Source organism: Hydra vulgaris, chromosome 05 (assembly GCF_038396675.1).
Source record: "Hydra vulgaris chromosome 05, alternate assembly HydraT2T_AEP".
Classification (NCBI taxonomy): Eukaryota; Metazoa; Cnidaria; class Hydrozoa; order Anthoathecata; family Hydridae; genus Hydra; species Hydra vulgaris.
This window is the reverse complement of record NC_088924.1, coordinates 22,650,622-22,669,145: the sequence shown is the minus strand read 5'-3', so window position 1 is coordinate 22,669,145 and position 18,524 is coordinate 22,650,622. Positions and strand designations below refer to the sequence as shown.

The 18,524-nt window shown below is 28.6% G+C and overlaps 1 protein-coding gene across 3 annotated transcripts; it reads right to left on the bottom strand.

The window, feature by feature from the left end:
- Positions 1–13,382: 13,382 nt before the first annotated feature.
- Positions 13,383–17,059, bottom strand: LOC136080695 (uncharacterized). Of its 3 annotated transcripts, none has more exons than XM_065797673.1 (5): positions 16,791–17,054; positions 16,535–16,654; positions 16,265–16,428; positions 15,984–16,094; positions 13,383–13,480 (listed from the first exon to the last, which is right to left on the bottom strand). In XM_065797673.1, exons 1-5 carry the CDS (start codon positions 16,876–16,878, stop codon positions 13,451–13,453), a joined length of 513 nt encoding a protein of 170 aa, XP_065653745.1. In that variant the 5' UTR covers positions 16,879–17,054; the 3' UTR covers positions 13,383–13,450. The 3 variants fall into 3 exon arrangements, with proteins under 3 accessions (XP_065653745.1, XP_065653744.1, XP_065653743.1); XM_065797672.1 differs by lacking the exon at positions 13,383–13,480 and adding an exon at positions 15,017–15,603 and having other exon boundaries at positions 16,535–16,651; positions 16,791–17,059; XM_065797671.1 differs by lacking the exon at positions 13,383–13,480 and adding an exon at positions 15,017–15,603.
- Between the last annotated feature and the right edge of the window lie 1,465 nt (positions 17,060–18,524).

The following is an 18,524-nucleotide window of genomic DNA, read 5'->3' as shown; positions in this document are numbered from 1 at the left end:
TATATATATATATATATATATATATATATATATATATATATATATATATATATATATATATATATATATATATATATATATATATATATATATATATGTATATTATATTATATATAATATATAAGTATTATATTATATATAATATATAAGTATTATATTATACTATATACAATATATAAATAATCATAATATAATATATATAATAAAGTAGTCATAGATATAATAAAATAGTCATAACCGTGTTAATTCTTTTGCTCTGAATTAATTAAGGTATTAGATTAAACAAATTACAGGTTACATATTACAACTTACAAATATATAATATTGGAATACTTACAAGCAGTTTGTTTAAATGAGAGAAAATTGAGATCGCTAGTTCTTTTTTTTATGAAAATAATAAACAAAACGTATACGAGTTTCCATGCGTGATTTTTTGTAAACGCCCAGATATGTAATTTTCTACATATTTTAGATATTAGATACAGGGAATGTTATCAAATTAAAAAAATGCTAGTCTTTGAAAAGCGGCAAGTTGATAGCGGCTAATAAGGCCCACAAGTCGGGTAATGAGAAGCATGGGCTTTATTACCCTCACATCAGCACCATTCTGGAAAATAATAAAAAACTTAAATATAATATGTTATGGGCACCAGGCCTATATACCAAAACATGATGTAGTGTATTGAGGGGCTCAGCGGAAAAGTGGTCTAACCCACATTTTAAAAATTTTCCGGATAATCGCTGCAAACTGTACATTGAGTATGTAGTTTGTTGTGGAAAAAGTGTCTAACCCCAAAACCCATCCATACAGTGCTACTACCTATAATCATATTTACTTTAACAGAAAAATAAAATTTGAATTGTGGAAAAGTTGCCTATCCAACAATCAACATGGCGAAAATGAACTGATCAGATTTGGAAGAGTTTCTAATGAAAAGTGATTGTGATGATTCAGATGCAGATAACAACACTTCTTTAGAGGATGATGTTAGCGAAGGTATGTATATAATTAATGCAGCATCAAGATATACTTTTCATTGAATTTATCATACAATAATATAGTTTCTAGCCTCAATGTTGTTTAGGCAGGTTTTCCTCTTCTAGTTTTTCAAAACTGACATGCACTTTTTTATTTCAGTTTCAAGTATTGGGGATCAATATGTTGAAGAAAACGCAAGACCTATATCTATACTAACAGGAGTTAATGGTATGTACAATTTGTCTAAAACTAAATAGGCTTATAAAAGGAATTTTTTAGTCCTATTGATATGGCCTAGGACTGATTGCTTACATTGGTGTTAGGCCTAGCATTAGACTAGCTAGAGCCATTTAGTTTGTTTTGTTAGGAATTCTTTTCTTGTTAGAAAATAATTTTTACCTAACATTTTCATTGCAGATTCAAATGTTAACCTTGTTGGAGAAGTAGGAGAGGACGACAGCTTTTCCCAGGAAGTACAAGGAGAAACCCTTAGTCATAGACATAGTCATAAGCGAGTTGCCCATCCAGAACTACACAAAAGAAATATTTTGAAACAGAAAAGGTCAACAGGGAAGGGATATGTTACATCAAAGGGCAAAGTAGTTGAACCAAAGATTTTTATTAATAAAGATTGTGGTTGCAATCTAGAGTGCAGCAGTAAAATAACAGTTGCTCGCCGTAATCAAATTTTTTCTAACTTTTACACCATGAACTGGGATTTAAAAAACGCCTTTGTGATGGGTTCTGTTGATGTAAAAGAAAAACACAGGACGTATACTGCATCAAACAACTCCCGTAGGGCAAATAGTCGTTCCTATAAACTAACTGATGAATGTGGAAATGTTAAAAAGATTTGCAAAACTTACTTCAAAGACACATTGCAGATTCCTGATGAGACAATAACAAATATTTTAGCAAGGAAAAAAGACAGATGGTACACCTATTGAAGATCGCAGAGGTAAATCAGCTCCACAAAATAAAAGTAGCGATGAAGACACAGAATATCTTCAAAGATTTTTTCGCTTATTTCCAACGTACCAATCTTACTATAGCAGAAAAGACAACCAGTACAGAAATTATTTGCCTCCAACTTTACGAATGTCAACGATGTACAAGAAATATGTTTGCAATTGCAATGAAAATGATCGCACCCCACTTTCAATTTTTGTATTTCGACGCATATTCAATACAAAATTCAATTTACATTTTCACCATCCGCAATCAGATACATGTCAAAAATGTGATCTATTTAACAATAAAATAAGCTGTCTTTCAGAGGGTGAAGAAAAGAACACTGTTAGGAGAGACTTTATTATTCATCAAGAGATGGCTGAAAAGGCAAAAGAAAAAATAAAAGAAGAAACACTAGATGCACATACAAATCCAAACAAGAGGGTATTAGTTTTTGACTTACAAAAAACTCTACCGACACCAGTGCTTAGTACAGGAATAGCCAACTATAAAAGGCAAATGTGGACTTACAATCTTGGAATCCACGATGAAAACTTAAAGACAGGTTTTATGTATGTATGGAGTGAGGAACAAGCATCCAGAGATACTCAAGAGATGGGTTCGTGTATCCTCGAGCATGTTTTTCAACACATACCAGAAACTGTGACCCATTTAATATTCTATAGCGATAGTTGCGGTGGACAAAATCGTAATATAAAAATGTCTTTCATGTTACAATATATTTTGCACAAATCTCCATTTCTGAAAACCATTGAACAGAAATTTTTTGTACCAGGGTATAGTTTTTCCTCCTGCGACCGAGACTTTGCTGTGATTGAAAAAGCCAAAAAAATGAAGAACCAAATTTTTGTTCCAGATCAGTGGATATACCTTATTAAAAATGCAAAGAAGAGGGCCCCAATATTTATTGTAAGAAAAATGGAGACCCATGAATTTCTCAGTACAAAATCATTAGAGAGTGGGATAACCAATAGAAAAAAATTAAAAAATGGCAAAAAAGTTTCATGGCTAAAAACATGCTGGATAAAATTGGAAAAAGGATCACCACGCTCATTTCAAATGAAGCAAACACATTTAGAAAGTGACACATTCATGTTTCTGGATGTAACAAAGCAAAATCGTGGACGGCCATCTACCACTATCAATGTTGAACTTGAGCCCTTGTACCCCAATGGTAGAAAACTCACAAGAGAAAAGCTAAGTGATCTTTTTGAGCTAATACAATTCATACCACCTGTCCATCATCCCTATTATCTTGCTCTTAAAGGTGAAGAAGGAGGCAACTGATTTGGGTCTAACAGATGATTCTGGTGACGAAGACATAAATTAGTGCATGCTACATATATAAAAGAATCATTAACAAGTCATAAACAAAACATCCATTTAGCCTAACCAACTTATTAATAATATTTTAAAAATTTTGAAGAGGCAAAGTTGCCTAACATTTTTGTTATTGCAGAACACAGTAATATAGTGTCCTAATTTTTTAGTAGATATACAAGTGTATTTTTTCACCTGCCTTTATAGTAAATACTATTTTTCTGATAATGATACTTTTTCCTGTTATTTTTAAAAAGATCCTTAAAGTCTTTTACAGTTTACTAAAAATGAAGTAATTGTGGCTTAGACCACTTTTCCACTGAGCCCTTCAATCGTACTATATATAATGTACTATTTTATATAGAGTTTCTCAAAAACTGGTAGTTTCAGAAAACAGCTGTTTTCTGTTTTAAATTAGAAAAAAACACAGCTATTAAGAGCTGTTATTTATGGAATTTAAAACAAACTATTCCAAATTTCTAGCATTATTCTTTATTATAGTAAAATTAAAGAAACACGAGTGAGCTCAGAGGAAGGCGTGATCAAATCTTTGTGCAAATATTTCTTGAAACTGAAAAAACATTTTAACTGTAAAGAGTCTCAAACAAATTTTCAATTTTTTGTTCTTTTCCGGAATAGAAAAAATTTCTGTTTTAGCCATTTGAACTCAACGTTGACTCAAAAACCAAAAATTCGAATTTTTGGTTTTTGAAAAATCGGCAAAAAGGCCTTTTTGCCGATTTTTAAATGGGAGTAACTTTTTCTTTTCTTGACATTAAATTCTACTCTTTTTGAAGAGATAGTGAAGCTGGACTAGCCTGATGATCTTCAGAATCACCAAAATCAGAAACTTCATCCTCTCCTCAAAAACCGAAAATTCTTTTTGCCGATTTTCCAGCAAAGAGCAAAGTGTCTCTTGATGTTGGATCTCTAAGTGATCTTAATAAGTTCATCACATTGTTTTTTCATCTTTTACTCGTTCGCTTCTTGAGATTTTCATATCTTTCTTTCCAATGTTGTTTTCTAAAATCGAATGTTTTTCCAGCATAAGTTCATTAACAGTATCATTGTGTTGTGAAAAGACGTTAAATTTTCACGACACAATTTCTCAACAGCAATTTTGATTGGCTCATTTGCAGTTTGCAACATCGACAAATCTATAAAATCCACCTTAATAATCAGATTGAGTATATTTAACACATTTAATGTATGAAACATCTAAAGTTTTGTTTTAACCAGTAGATCAACTGTTGTGGAAATTGGTTTCAACGATGCTAAACGTCAAGGTTCAATTTCAGCTTCAAATGCTTGAGTTAAATTCGAAAGACTCCAATTATCACTTTTGACTGAAATAATAGATTTTTAACGGTCAATACTCATATATATTTGAAAACATCTCGTGCATTTTTCAAAACAGTATGGAAATCAATTTATAAGTAATCTACTTGCACAACCTCAGTGTCATTATTTTCAAAATTGTCAACCTGATCTTCACTTGAACTAATTCAGGCGTTTTTTCATACAAAGAGCTAAAAAATTTAAAGTGAATGCCATGATTAATACAATACTGGTTAAGAACCTTAAGATTTTTTTTACATTTTTGTTGATTGCCGGTGCAGCTATCAACAAAAAATATGTTGAACTAATTCCAATTTGAATGTTGTATTTTCTTCACTACGATGCAAACTTATTCTAAAGAAGCATCGGCGGCGAACAGTTGTATACTAGTCAACACTTAATACTAATTTATTACTCTGTCCTTTAAGAACATTGAGCACTCTATTTGTAGAATACACTAACATAATTTATATATATATATATATATATATATATATATATATATATATATATATATATATATATATATATATATATATATATATATATACATACATATATATATATATATATATATATATATATATATATATATATATATATATATATATATATATATATATATATATATATATATATATATATATATATATATATATATATATATATATATATTAGGGGTGGTCAACAAAAACAAAGTAACAGATTTCAGTTCTCCACAAGTTTATTTTTACTCTTTGTTATGATTATAACAATTTTTCAAAATTTAAATGAAAAAAATAGTACTTACTCAGTCCATCTTAAATAAAATAGATACTGTTGAATGTTGATTATCGATTTAAAACTTAAAGTTAAGAAATTAAAGTTGTAATTAAAAATTTTAACTGAAAATTACTATCTTATTCAGAATTTAGTTTTAAAATTTGACACTTTTTATATAGTTTTATTTGCAGTTTTTATAAAAATTGTTCCGCATTGGAAAATCTTCGACAGTTAACTTCATTGATAGAGTTAGAAAATTCTTGCGGTGGTTTGCAGCCAATCAAAGAATAAACTGCTTCTGTTCCTCTTTCTTCGTCAGTGTATCATTGTGATTTTCAATAAGACTGATTTCCCTTTCAGCTACATCATATACAACTGCCATATGTGGAGCCTCGGTACCCTTCGAGAAATCAGAAGGAAAAACATAAAAACTCCGAAGCATTTCCTGTTGCATGTTCTTCAGTATTGGATCCTGAAATAATTCATTGGTTGCCATACAATAAGCATCTTAGTTCATTGATGACCATTCTTTCCGAAATCGCTTGAATAGTGCATTTGATGGACCTTCAATTGGACCATGGCCTACTATAAATACACGGCCGGGTTTGTTTGTTTTTACGGAAAAAATTAGGAGGCCAGTTTTATTTGCTGTAATAAACGATATCTTTAAACAGAAGGCTTTGTTTTTCTTGTTATATATAATATTTTTTGATTATATATGAATTTTATTATGAGTTTAGTTATGAGGAACTTATTAATTTTGATGTTTTAAATAAGATTTTAATTAATTAACAATATAAATACAATATTTAAATTAGACACATTTATAACAGCTTGTCGCTTTTGAGATGCTTGACGCTTATGATTATTTTTATTGTGCTTCAAAAATATAAGAATTACTTTTATTTTCAAACCTAGAATTCTTAATACAATGCCAAACAAGTGTGCAGTGATATACTGTTGCAGTGGATACAAAAGTAAATCATCAAATACAAATGTGAATACTCTAAAATTGACTTCAGAAACAACAGTTTATAACAAAGAAAATAGTATTTTTGCGTTTCCTGATGCTCTTAAAAGACCTGAGTTAAGAAAAAAATGGATTAAGTTTGTTAATAGAAAAAATTGGTTTCCTACAGAACATTCAGGTGTTTGTAGTGCACACTTTGATCCAAAATTTCTAAAGCACGGTGTTAGAATGACTCTTATTTATGATCTTCATCCGATACCAACTATTTATTCAAATAATGCAATAAAAAAATTTCCAATTTCTCTGTTATTATCTATTCCAGGTCCATCAAGAAAATCTCCAACTAGATGTGTCACAAGCATTCAAGATGAATCAGATATTTTTATGGAAAAAGATTCTATCAAAGACCTAGAAATGTTAAATTCATCTTCAAGTCCTGTTGGCTTTATTTTTCAAAAATATGACTCCCATGTTTTATATTATCGTATTTTTAATGTGGCATCTATTGATAATGCTCCCTGTATTGAATCAATACAAGTCGATTCAACTTTGCATGTAAAGTTGCATCACAATGGATGTCAAATTCCTCTTCCAAAGTGGTTTAAGCAAAACCAATATTTACTTAAAAATATTAGCATATTAGAAAACCTTGCATCATATATGTGTATTTTTGTTGCAGAAAAAAAAATACTATTTTAGATGAAATTCATAGTATCCAATATTATAAACCGAAAGGCAGGAAACCATATTCATCTGAAGTTCTTCGTTTTTCATTATTACAATGCTATACTTCAAAGCAAGCATACATTCAATTACAAGAAGAAATACTTTTACCGTCATTGTTAGTTTTAAAAAAATTAGCAGCTGGAGGAATTGAACCCTTAAAAGCTATTAAGTTACTTTTGGAGGAAGGAAAAGTAGACCCAGACTGTATTTTAATGTTGGATAAAATGTATTTACAGAAATGTAGTGAGTATAGTAGCGGTAAATATGTTGGTTTGGATAAAAATGGTAACTTTTTCAAAAGTATCCTTGTTTTTATGGTTGTGAGTTTAAAAAAATCTATCCCTTATGTCATAAAGTCTTGTCCACAAACAAAAATAAATGGAGATACAGTTTTCCTTGAAATTAAAGAAAGTTTGTCTGTTTTGAAATTAGCAGGATTTAATGTACGTTCAATAGTTGCAGACAATCATTCGACAAATGTATCAGGATATGGACAGTTGATTAAATGCTTCAGAACTGGTAAATCTGAAGAAGATCATTTTATTGTGTACGAAGAAAAAAAAGTTTACCTTATGTATGATAGTGTTCATCTCTTAAAAAATATTCGAAATAATCGAAATTCGAAAAAATAGTTGTGAGGGAAGATAAAAAACCTGAATTCTTACGTTGTTTTTCGAAGTGGATTAATGAATGGCAAATAAAACAGTTAAAGGAGTGTGGAAAGTTTACTCTTAGCAAGCAAACAGCAAATGCTATGATAAAAACATTAAAAAGTTCTGCTGATTTGTGTGATGATTTACTCAATGAAGATTATACTTACATTTTAACAAGTCGTTTCCAAAGTGACCCTCAAGAACGTCGATTTTCAAAATATAGACAAATGAGTGGAGGTCGTTTTCTTGTTGGTTTACGTGAAGTTGAATCTTCTGAGAAAATACTTCAAAATAAATCTCTAATGAAAGAAGATATAAATTACTGGGATTTAAATCTTAAACCAGAGACAAGTCCAGATCTTTCATGTGAAATCAATTTTGAAAATGATTTTGAAGAGATTGATTTAGACGATGACAGCAAGGAGGTGGCAACCTACATTGCAGGATTTATTATGAAAAAAATCTCTAAAAAATTTGTTTGTTCTGAATGTGAAGCGTTATTAAATCATGAGAAGGTCACCATTCGTGTTGAGTATACAAATTTGCTCTCTAGAGGGGGGCTTCAATTACCTGGGAAACATCTTGCATCATATATATCCCATTGCTTTGCTAAACTAGATTTAGCTCAAGAAAATTTTTTTTTAAATGCTGATAATATCAGATATGCTGCAAGAAAGCTCCTGAATCTTGGAAGAGGAGGGATCTTCATGTGTCCTCAGCATTTTAATAATGCTATAATATTTATTAATAATATAATTATAAACATATACTTTAACAACAAGCAAATAATTATCAATGGTGGAAAAAGAAAAGACGAGATTGTTGCTTTTAAATCAAAGAGAACAAAAAGAAAGCATAATGATTAATCTATTTCTTGTTGTTAATTTCACAGTATTTTAAAATTTATTGTGATTTGATGAATGTTTATATTATTTTAAATAAAAAAGAATTTTAAACAGTTGTTTATTTGTTTTAATTTATATTTTTATTATTCCAGCATTTTCTATGAAAACTCAATAATTACAAAAAAAATAAAAAACTGGCCTCCTAATTTTTTCCGTAAAAACCAACAAACCCGGCCGTGTATTAATAGTAGGCCATGGTGCATCTGATCCTTTAATTTGCACATTAAGAAAGAAGATACGTAACAAAAAAAAAAGTCTACCATCTGGTGTACTTGAACTATTGCAAGAGCCAACGATAGAATACTCTGCGTAAAACATAAATTTAAATAATATCCTTGTTGTTAATTTTGTTTGGTAAAAACGGAATTTTTTATAAATGGAAAATAAATGAGTTTTTTAATAATTTGCGTAATTATGTAATAAAATTTGAAGTTTTTAAAAAACAAATGTTATTTTTTCCACAAACTATGTTTTTCAATATAATAAACTGTTTCTAATTAAATAAAAAAAAAATTTTGGTTTTAGAGGTTTTGGCTAGAAAATGTCACTTTTGACCCACTGTGCAATGAAAGAATTGTGATTAGAAAACTTCTTATCCGAAGATATGGCTATACCGATATTTTTTTATTATTATTTTATAATTCATTTAATTAACCATAAAATATGAAAATTTATAATAATATATTATAAACTCACATAAATAATGTTAGGTGTCACTCATATAGTTAAAAACTAGTCAATGGAGTGACACCTAAAAGTAAAACAAATATATATATATATATATATATATATATATATATATATATATATATATATATATATATATATATATATATATATTAGGGTGGTCCTTATTTATAAGGAAAAAATTTTTTTTTCGAATTGTTTTGAAATTATTTGCCAGAATGTACCTTTATATAAGACATGAAAATATACCAAATTTCAGCTCAATCGGTTAATATTAACACGTGCCGCATCGACGCTGAAGTTGCGAGATTCAATGTAAGGCAGTTACCTATAAGAACGACAATGTACGCTCGACTGTAAACATAAAATTACGCATTTTTTTTTTAAATTTTAGTATAAAAACATACTAATTAAAATGAAAACGTAAAATAAAGATATAGTTTATCCTAATACTATTTTATTTATTGAAATGATACATCCACTTCAGATACATATTTTGGATTAAAGTAAGCCTCCTTTTGTGGCGACTGGGAACTCTCTCCAGGAACTCCTGAACAACCTGAATAAAATAAAAATAATATTGAATGTGTTTTCTAAACCTAGCCTATAGAATGTGTTTAAGAAAAAAATAACAAAAAATTGAATTTGTTTATTCATACCTGTATCAAAAATTGTTTTTGATGCTCATTTTTCGTCATTTTTTCATTGTAATCCTCAATCAACTTCACTCCTCTTTCTGCAAAATCATTTGTACATTTTAAGGTTGAAATTATATTTTTTCCTGTGCGATAATCCTCTCTGTTTTCCCAATTCAGCGGATCGTCCTGAAGAAATTCAACACAAATACCGAATCGTTTAAATAACTGAAGTGAATTGGCGGGCAATAATTCAGTTGGTAGATCTTTTTGAACAAAATTTTGGACATCTCGGATTTGCAACGATAGTTTTTTCTCAATGACTTCTGTCTCTTCATTTTCTTCTTCTTTTTCATTCACAGACCCTATGTTTTTACTTGCACATTTTATAATTTTTTGAGCCATTCTAATTTTTCCAACTCTCTCAATTCTATCGTCAAATATTGCCATGGCAGCACACTCTTCACTTAGATACCATAAATGGTTTAAAAATTTTGTTATTGCAATGGTTGCAATGTTTTCATTAATATTTTAGTTTGCATTCAGTTTTGAATTATCCTTTCTCATTTTCATTTGATCAAGAAACAAAAAAAGTTTTAAACAATAAATCGCTTTAGACATCCATCTCGCTAAATGATATGCACCGGGGCCCTAAAACTCACATTTGTTTTATCTCCCAAAAAAATGAGCGTCAATTGCAAAAACTCTTTGTAGTCATCACGTGGTTGCTCTTCTGCAAGTTTCTGTTTCACAAAATAAATAATTTTGGGCGCTACATCTTTCAGTGCATTATAAACGGCTTCATCGCTGGTATAATCTAAAAATTTCATTTTATCAATATTCTTCCAGTTTTCTTTCAGTGCTTTGAATTGAGCAATTTCAGGGCCGGATGCTGCAATTGCTTTTGTCCTCATGAATACACCAGCCAAAACGACCTCAAATATATGGTGTCGGCATGGAAGCCACAAAATATCGCCCTAACCTTTGTTGAAGCAGAACTGCAGCTCCTTTTATATGTCCAGTGTTTGATGCTGTAGTATCAAAACAAAAGGCTTGAATTTTTTCGGTTAAATTCCATTCATCAGTGATATGGAACACAGCAGAGCAAACTTCCGATCCTCCTGATGATGCAATTCCAGGTACTCCTAATAATTGTTCAAAATCTAAACCAACCGCGATCACAGGAAGCCGATCAATTTTCTCATTTTTTATGATATCAGGCAATAATTTGGAATCCCAATGTACTTCAATAAAATTTGCATCATTTCCTACCGATTTTATTGATGAATATTTTATTTTCCGCAAAGTCTCTCTATTTCTTTTGATAGACGATCTATTGAGAACAAACTCGGTGATATCTATATTAAGAGCTTCTAGGACGGCAGAAATAATATGCATTGCATCCCTGTCACTCACTTTACATTTGTCCAAGGCAGCGGCCAGGCGAGGTGTCATTAACGTCTTTCGTCCTCTCTTGTTTGAAGATGGACCCTGTTCAGATTCCGATATTAAATATGTGTCATCTTCACTGTTGTCTTGATTTATCACTTTTTTCTGTGAATCTTCGTTTTCTTTATCTTCCATTTCAAAATATGCAATCGAACAACTAGAATTTTCCAACAAATCTTCTTTTCTTTTCAACTCTGCAGATGTGCGTTCTTCTTTCCGCTTTTCCTTACGTAATAATCTGATATCTACTCCCAACATACAACCTACTCTACCTTTCTCCCTTTGCTTAATTAAAAATTCTCAATCTTCGGTGATTTTAATCTCATTTAACGCATTTAAGGTGGCTATATCGAAAAGGTTGTCTAAATCTTCTTTAAAATTATTTTCTTTTTCTCTCTACCGTTCAGTATCTCTATTTTTAGATTTTTCTAAATTTCTGACATTATGGTACAAAGATTTTAATTTCGAAATAGTTAGAACGGTTTTGAACTGGGATTCTTGCTTTTTTTCAAAAAACGACCACTTCATCAATAACTAAAGCACTGCTGTCATTAAGATTTAAATTTACCACTCTCATGTTATAAAAAAGTACACTCAAAACATCTCGTTTACATGGTAATTTACTACCACAGATTTGATTTTTCATCACTCCAACTAGATAAATATTTTTCCGAAAAGTGGACATTTTAGCACTTTTATCAATTACTTATATAGCACGTCTTTTCTTATGCACTTCATGTAAGAAACTAAAACGAATGTAGCATTGAACAAATAATATGTAAAAACAAAATTGACTTGTAGAGACTTGTAGTTGCGCTTGTAGCGAATTCAGAATGCACTTGGTGGTTAGTTGCGCATAGCATCGTCATAGCATGTTAGACAGTCAGATGCATGAAACTTTAAGGCCAATGCGGCACGTGTTAATATTATCGGATTGAGCTGAAATTTTGTATTTTTAATGTTTTGGTGTAACTGAACAAAATTACAAATAATTTTGAAAAAATATGAACTTATAAATGAAATTTATATTATGAAAAAATAAGGACCACCCTAATATATATATATATATATATATATATATATATATATATATATATTATATAAATTAATTTTGCGTTTGGTTTTGACTAGCAAAAATTAATTAAGGTTTATAAGTACACGGCAATGGGGGCTGAGAAGTATGCCCCCTCTCAATTTTTTTAAATTCTTACAGACTTTTTTTTTTACTAAGTAGGTTTTTAGTGGTACTTTATTTAGTATTTTGGGTTTATTGGTGCTCTTCCTCCCACTAAAATGCAACGCCCACGAAGTATCATGAAGTAAAATTTGTCATAAAGTAAAATTTGTCGCTAAGCGTTTTCGCTTGCGTAATATAAAAAAGGGTTTATTCGCGTTATATGAAAAAACACATTTTTGATACGTTATTGGAACGCTTTCACAACTTATTTAATGAACGTTTTACAGTAAAAAAAAATCACAAAGAAACACAGCTATAGTGAAAAATATTTTCCCACCTTAATAAACCCTTATCCTTATTAAACCTTTATCCTTATCACCTATATCATTATCAAACCTTTATCCTAATTAAACCTTTATCCTTATTTATAAAAGATAAAATATGATATGCATATCATATTTTTATGCGTGTTAAAATATGCAATATCAAAACCAGTTTAGGCACTTAGCACCATATCCAAACCAGTACTAGAGCACTACTCACGATATCCAAACCAGTTTATGGCACAATTGTTTTATTTTAAGATATAACAATAGTGCCATATCAATCTATAATAATTTAATTTAATTTAATGTAAATACAAATAGAATCTAAATACAGCAAAGTCAAGTCTTTTCAACAAATTAATGTGAAATTAGTATTTGTATTTACTCTAATAGAATAAATAAATTCTATATGCACAAAATACTAACACGAAAGAAAACTATAAGTAGTATATAATCTATATTCTATATACAAACAAATTATTTGTATCCTACTTGGTCGTTGCTATTAATGCTCCTTTCTTCATTCTTCTTACTCGATCGCATAAATTCATTTACTTTGATTTCGGTTTTTTTTTGCATTGCTATATTAAACAATTATATAGTAAAGTTTATTTACTAAAATTTTACGGTTTACGTGTTACAAATTGTATACTATACAATATATATATATATATATATATATATATATATATATATATATATATATATATATATATATATATATATATATATATATATATATAAAATATATATAAAATATATACATATATAAAATATATATATATATAAAATATATATATATATATATATATATATATATATATATATATATATATATATATATATATATATATATATATATATATATATATAAAACAGCTACGCTAAAAATCACAATCATTGAAAAGAATGATAACTGACAGATAAAAATTAACAACGAACGAACACTGCTCCACTGACACACAAAAAAAAAATAACTTGTCCACAATGCATTGTGAACATATTTTCAACACCTGGGTTCGATGCTCGAGTTTGATAATTTTGGGCTGTTCTTAAAACATATATTTATGCCTAGAAAATAATAGACACCACTCAGTAATTAGTATACACTCTTTATAATTCACATAATAGTACGTACTTGGCAATATATCCTACCTCTGAAATACATTGTACAAGCTTGAAGATTCGAGCTCGCAGCGCGACATATCGTAATCCAGAGTTCGAGTTCCATGGGGCACGTGGGTATATATATATATATATATATATATATATATACACACACACACACACACACACACACACACACACACACACACACACACACACACACACACACACACATACACACACATATATATATAATATATATATATATATATACACGTTAAAAAGTGTATAAAGTTATGATTTTTTATAATGAAGTTAACAAAAAAATAGTTATAACTTGAGCTGTGTATTTTGAAAAAAATGTAATCTAAAGTAATAATAAAAAATTACATTTACTTAAATATAATAAAATTTTCATTTAAAAAAAAAAGATAATGTGTTAATATAGGCCCGGTGGCCATATAGCAAAAATGTGGCTAAAAATGAGTTTTCGTCGGACACTTTTAATAACTAAGATTTTTGTTTCGATGTTGTTAGAGCATGGTACTAAGATACGAAAAACAGAAACTTGCCCCATTTTTGCCTGCAGTTTTTGAGAAATTAGGGCTTGGGTCTTTTACCCCAAAAGGGCAATGGAAAAAAAGTTATGGTCAAATTTTGTGAAAGTGATATTTTACTTGTAGTAAATTAAACACTGAATACATTTTTTCTAACATCATTGACCTTAAAATGCATTGTTCTCAAGGACAGACCCGACGCTAATTGTGGTTGGGGGGGGGGGGGGAGTAATAATTATTAACTTTTTTGTTCATTCAGTTGGCTAATGTAGACCTTTTAGTTCATTTAGTTTGAAAGTTTAAACTTTTTTGTCAAGTCAGCTTGCAAATTTGGAATAGTAACTTTTTTAGACTTTTCCTAACATATTCTAGGGGTGAGAGCACATGTCTAAAAAATGTTGTTTCCTAAAAATTTTTTTTTTGAGACTTATGATATATTATATCATGTATTAGTGGAATAATGAAAAAAAAAAAAAAAAAAAAAAAAATAAAGATAAAAAGAAAAGAAAAAAATAATAGTAAAAAAAAAAAAAAGATAAAAATTTTGCATCAGTAAAATAAAGCTACTTATTTTACAATTGTACTTAAATTGGACAATAACATTAAAACTTTATGCGGAAAAGCTAATAGTATTTTGCACTTTTTCTTATTAGAAATTTTCTTTCATATAAACAAACTACTCTATATTATTTAATGCATATGTATGGTCTAATTTTACATACTATCATTTGATATAGATGTTTTGTTCAAAATACAATAATTTAACTAGTATAGTATTCTGTCTTTGGATGAAATATTAAAATTAAAAAATAACCCAAGAATCCATATTCGAAATTTGTTTTAAATGATTTTGGTTTTTAAGCCCCTTAATGGTTTAAACTCTGAATTTATAAAATTTTATTTATAAAAAAATTTACCATTACCACTTTGATGTTGCAATAAATTGATGCTACCACCATAAGGCTCTAACCATAAGAGTATCAATAATATTTTTTATAGTGCCACCTCACTATGGAATTACCTTGATAATAACACCATATCTTTAAAAAGAACACAAGTGTTGACATAAAAAAAAAATCTTAAATTGAAATGGGGAACCAATTTTTCTAACATTTGCAAATTTTAATTTTTTTTTTATTTAAATATTATTATATGACAAGTCCTATAATGTAATATAATAAACAAATTTAAATATATTCATTTTGATACTTATGATTTTTTGTTGGTCAATTTTACAGTTAACTACTGTAACTATTAACTTTTAAATAAAATTTGAAAAAAAAAAACTAAATATAGAATACATTTAGGGGGTGATACTCTTTTCAAAAGTTTTTTTTAAGGGACACTTACTACATAATAGTTTATAAATGACAAACTTAAATGAAAATAAAACAAATAAAAAAAAGAAATAAAATCTTACACTAAAACCTGGGAACTGATAAATTTCTTTAATTCTAATTTGACAACTACAATTAAATTTCTTGGTGTCTTGGACCATTACATAATTTTTGGAAAAAGTGTGATCCAATACCTAATATGATAAGTATACAAACAAATTGAAAAATTATATATTTAGATATATAAATTGTTATTAATAATTATATTAAATATAATTAACATAACTGTATAACAACATGTTGCACAGTTAAATAATTTATACATGTTGAATATACTGTGGAACAAATATAGAAAAAAACAAACCTTTTTCTCATTTAAGTGCATTTTATATTCTTCTTTAAAAGAGACCTTCCTATCTTTGCCATGCATGCAATCAAGCACTTTACAGCCTAAAACCATGAAGGGAGTACCATTAAATGATATTGAATCATCTTCCCATCTTATTCTGTGGTGTTTTGCAGAAGAATCTTTAAAGATAGTAACAACAATATGTCATTAATAATAGATCTTAAAATTAAGAAAAATAAAATTTAGTAATTGCATGCTCAAGTTAGTTCTTCAAAAATGTTATACCTATATTGCCAAAGTTTTTAGCAGCTGTGTAGCATGAAAATTTTGACACAGTATCAGTTTCGTAGTTTCTGATCAAAACAAGAACTTCGTCGTATGTCTCTGCAGTTATCCAAATTCCTTCTTATGAAATAATATGATTTATTAAACAGTAAATAAACAATACAATGTTTGAGCAAACAAACATTAAAACTGATGCGTGTATCAACAAATCTTTTTATAAATATGATTTTAGTAATTCATTAATAGTATTTTATACCTCCTCCACTCAATGTTGTTTTTTCTGATAAATTTAAATCATTATCATCTCCGGAAAACTTAACAAACGATAATACTTGTTTTTCCATTTTTGTACTTAATATTTAATCCTTCACGATAAAAGATCAGTGAAACAGGAGAAAACGTGTTTAACTCTTTAAAATATTAATTATATCATAAATTAAAATATAGATACTAAAATTAATTATGTTAACTCAGTACTGGACAGTTTGCAGGACAATTGCGGGACAGTTTACGGGACCTAACTTCACGCTATGGAAACATGTACTTACCACGATGAGCAAGCGCTAAAATTAATAAATTTTCCTGACGATCCGAGTTCTTGTAAAAAAGTTTCGCATGCGCAATAGCTGACGAAAACATTCTAGGTCTGTGTTTTCTATAAAGTCGCAAACCTGGATTTGCGTCTTACTAAAGATAGCTAACCAGCATTTTGTTTGTTTATATTTTTAACCAAACGTGACAGAGATATTTTACGGAAATATTTATTAAAAAGTTTTGAAAAACATTCGGTCGCTTTAGTTGTTCCGTAAATTACTAATTATCAACGATAGACTAATCGTTAGAAAACGATAATGCATGATAAAGGAAAGTAAAATGATTGATTGTGAAAAACTGCTGAGTAAAAAAGGGGCAAGTTTATATTTTTAAAATGTTAATACTAAGAAACGCTTGATTCAATATAGAAATTTCAGTTATTAGATGTGTCCAACGGGATGAAGCGATAATCAATGTTGGCCACCGGCCTAATGCATAAAATAAACGTTTAGCAGTACTTTTAATTAAAAGATTGCCTGATTATGCCAAAACCCACGTCAATATATTAACACTTCACACGCGACTACCCATCACACCCCCTTTTTTTCGTAGAATCCCCTCTGCTCACTTAACAACTTTAAATGAATTTTTTGCTTTTTTTTAAACGAAAACTAGAACCAAAGTAAAATTAAAGTAAACGACGTTCGAATTCGCGGCTAAAGTTAATTGATTAAAAAATTTAAAAATCGATGATTTTCTCATTGAATTTAAAATAAGGTTTTAGAGACATCAGTAGTTTCAGATTTTAAATTAATTTTCCAAATTTAACTTTAATTTTTGTTTGCTTGTTTAATCTTTTTTAATAGTTTAATTCAGATTTTCTAACATCAATAACAGAGCGCATATTTTCAGCTAGTAAAACATAATGTCCCACTAGCAGAGTGAAATATAGTGTCCCACCAGCTGAGTGATATATAGCGTCACACCAACTGAGAACATTCACTGTTCTTTTCTTATAATTCTTTTATTAAACTTACTGTTTTATTAGTATTGTCTAATAATTTCTTCAATATTTCGTCAAATAACTTAACTAATCTTCGATTGCTTACTTTATAAGTTAATTTTAAAAAAGTAAATAAAATAAAAATATTAATTTATTCAAATAAAATTTTTTTATAAAATACACTATAACTATAAGTAACAGAAAGTTTTCCGTTTTAGACAACTTTTGAAAATATAAGAATTTTAAAAATTTAGAGATATCTTCAATATTTTTTTATCCTTATATTTTCTAGATTAAGAACAAATTTATTATTCAATAGATTAAACGAGAATGATCTAAATAAATATCTTTATTTTATGAATGAAACAGCACTGCATTGCAAAGTTGAAGAGTGTTTAACAAGTTTCATTAAATATTATTGCATTGTTTTAATAAGTTTTTTTTTTAAATATG

Coding starts and splice junctions, on each gene's coding strand:
- LOC136080695 (XM_065797671.1), bottom strand. CDS start 16,878: ATGGAAAAACAAGTATTATCGTTTGTTAAGTTTTCCGGAGATGATAAT. Junction 16,429..16,534: donor TAAAAACTTTGGCAATATAG/GTATAACATTTT, acceptor CTATCTTTAAAG/ATTCTTCTGCAAAACACCAC. Junction 15,604..15,983: donor ATCAGTTCCCAGGTTTTAGT/GTAAGATTTTAT, acceptor TTCTTTTTAAAG/ATATGGTGTTATTATCAAGG.